Source organism: Seriola lalandi, unplaced genomic scaffold, assembly GCF_002814215.2.
Source record: "Seriola lalandi dorsalis isolate HSWRI2012SDOR001 ecotype SW California unplaced genomic scaffold, Sedor1 jcf7180002002587, whole genome shotgun sequence".
Lineage (NCBI taxonomy): Eukaryota > Metazoa > Chordata > Actinopteri > Carangiformes > Carangidae > Seriola > Seriola lalandi.
This window is the reverse complement of record NW_019473243.1, coordinates 1-1,654: the sequence shown is the minus strand read 5'-3', so window position 1 is coordinate 1,654 and position 1,654 is coordinate 1. Positions and strand designations below refer to the sequence as shown.

Sequence of the window (1,654 nt, the reverse complement as noted above, 5' to 3'; positions counted from 1 at the left end):
CAAACCTAACAGCACAATTACCATGACTGTGATTCAATGTTTCTGGTCCCTGGCACATTCCTCACATTATTACAATCACATCAGTGTGAGTTTACGAACAGGTGTGACAGTGTGTGTGAGATCACCTGCTAGTTTGAGGGCAGAGCCACTGAGAAGAATATTCTGAGGTTTCAAGTCCAGGTGTGAGATGTTTCGTTCATGGAGAAACTGTAGGGCACAGGCTGCTTATACAGACACACATACAAATACACAATTCTCTCTCATTCTCAATTCTCATACTTACAATAAATGAGCAAAAATGATCAGATTCATTTTCATATTTTTGTTATCTTCTGTGTGAATCCAACTAACGGGTTTCAAACCCAGATTTCTGTTTGCAGATGAAAGATAATCTGTCAAACTCGTAATCTCAGCCTACTTTCTATTTCATATATTATATTTCATATATTTTTTTTAACAATTCCCTACATAACGAAGAAAAAAAGTCACATGCTACACAAATTAAATGTAATATAAATTGTAATGTAATTGTAATGCTGATTTCGTAAAATCTCATCACATGCTCTGGAGGTAGACTTTCCATTCATTTCTGACTGCCTGCCAGGTCTGGCAATTACTCACCTATCTGTTGCAGGAAGCGGCGGGCCACCCTCTCAGGTAAAATCCTGCGACTGCGGATGAAGCGTGAGAGATCTCCACCGGAACACCACTCCAAAATCAGATAAATATTCTCAGCATCCCACTAATGAAACAGAAGAATGAAGACACTCAGAGAGAGATTCAAAGGAAGAATGTAACTGTTTCCTTTTCTGAACACAAAATTCATAAACATTTCTACAAGGAGAGTTTCGTTTGCCTGCTGTGCCCTTTAGTGATCTAGTATTGGCCACCAATCAAGACATGGTTTATATGAACATATGCTCACTATTATCACCATGGTGAAAATACGATCAGATCTTTTAACATTAATTTTTTTTAATTCATAACACATCCCTTGCATAAGTTGAACAAATCTAAAAGATATAAATGATCTTACCTGAAAGTCTTTGAGCTGGACTATATGAGGGTGACGCACAGTCTTGAGGATTTCAATCTCTGTGAGCAGGTTTTCTGTAGATGCCTTGTTTAAAGTCTTCTTTGCAACCACCTTCACTGCCACCACCTCTCGACTGTCCCCCTGCAACATCACAGTCAGGAACTTACAAGTACCTGCAAGTGGTGACTGCCGATTTATTCAATGTGGACTGTCAGAGCCTCAGACAGAATTGGGGGTGTAGAAATCAGATTTAGTAATGGCAGATTCATTGAAATATCATAGTTATTGAAGTATGGTAAGTGCAGTAAAGAAAGCACAGTCACGCCTTTAACGTGAAACATGAATGTCTGTATTTGGACTTATGTGATGATTCCATGACTCCACAAACTCACCTTTCTGTAGGCTTTATAGACTGTAGCATAGGTACCGCTGCCCAGCCTCTCTGTGAGGATGAAGTCTGCCAATTTTGGAGGAGCAAAGCTTGAGGCTGAGGCCATGCTGACAACAGCAACATCAAATTTCCCAAGCAGGTCTGGGCTGCAATGTAAGATGAATATGCTATTGATACCAAATAAATGATCTGACTTATTGTCTTTTTATAGGGAGGTCAGAGGTCAG

At 39.5% G+C, this 1,654-nt stretch overlaps 1 protein-coding gene across 1 annotated transcript; it reads right to left on the bottom strand.

The window, feature by feature from the left end:
• Positions 1-125: 125 nt before the first annotated feature.
• LOC111665992 (serine/threonine-protein kinase ULK3-like) lies at positions 126-1,578 on the bottom strand (the record flags this gene model as incomplete). Its single annotated transcript, XM_023421171.2, has 4 exons — positions 1,429-1,578; positions 1,037-1,177; positions 622-742; positions 126-221 (listed from the first exon to the last, which is right to left on the bottom strand). Coding segments are annotated over exons 1-4 (463 nt in total), but the record flags the coding sequence as incomplete, so codon positions are not given.
• Between the last annotated feature and the right edge of the window lie 76 nt (positions 1,579-1,654).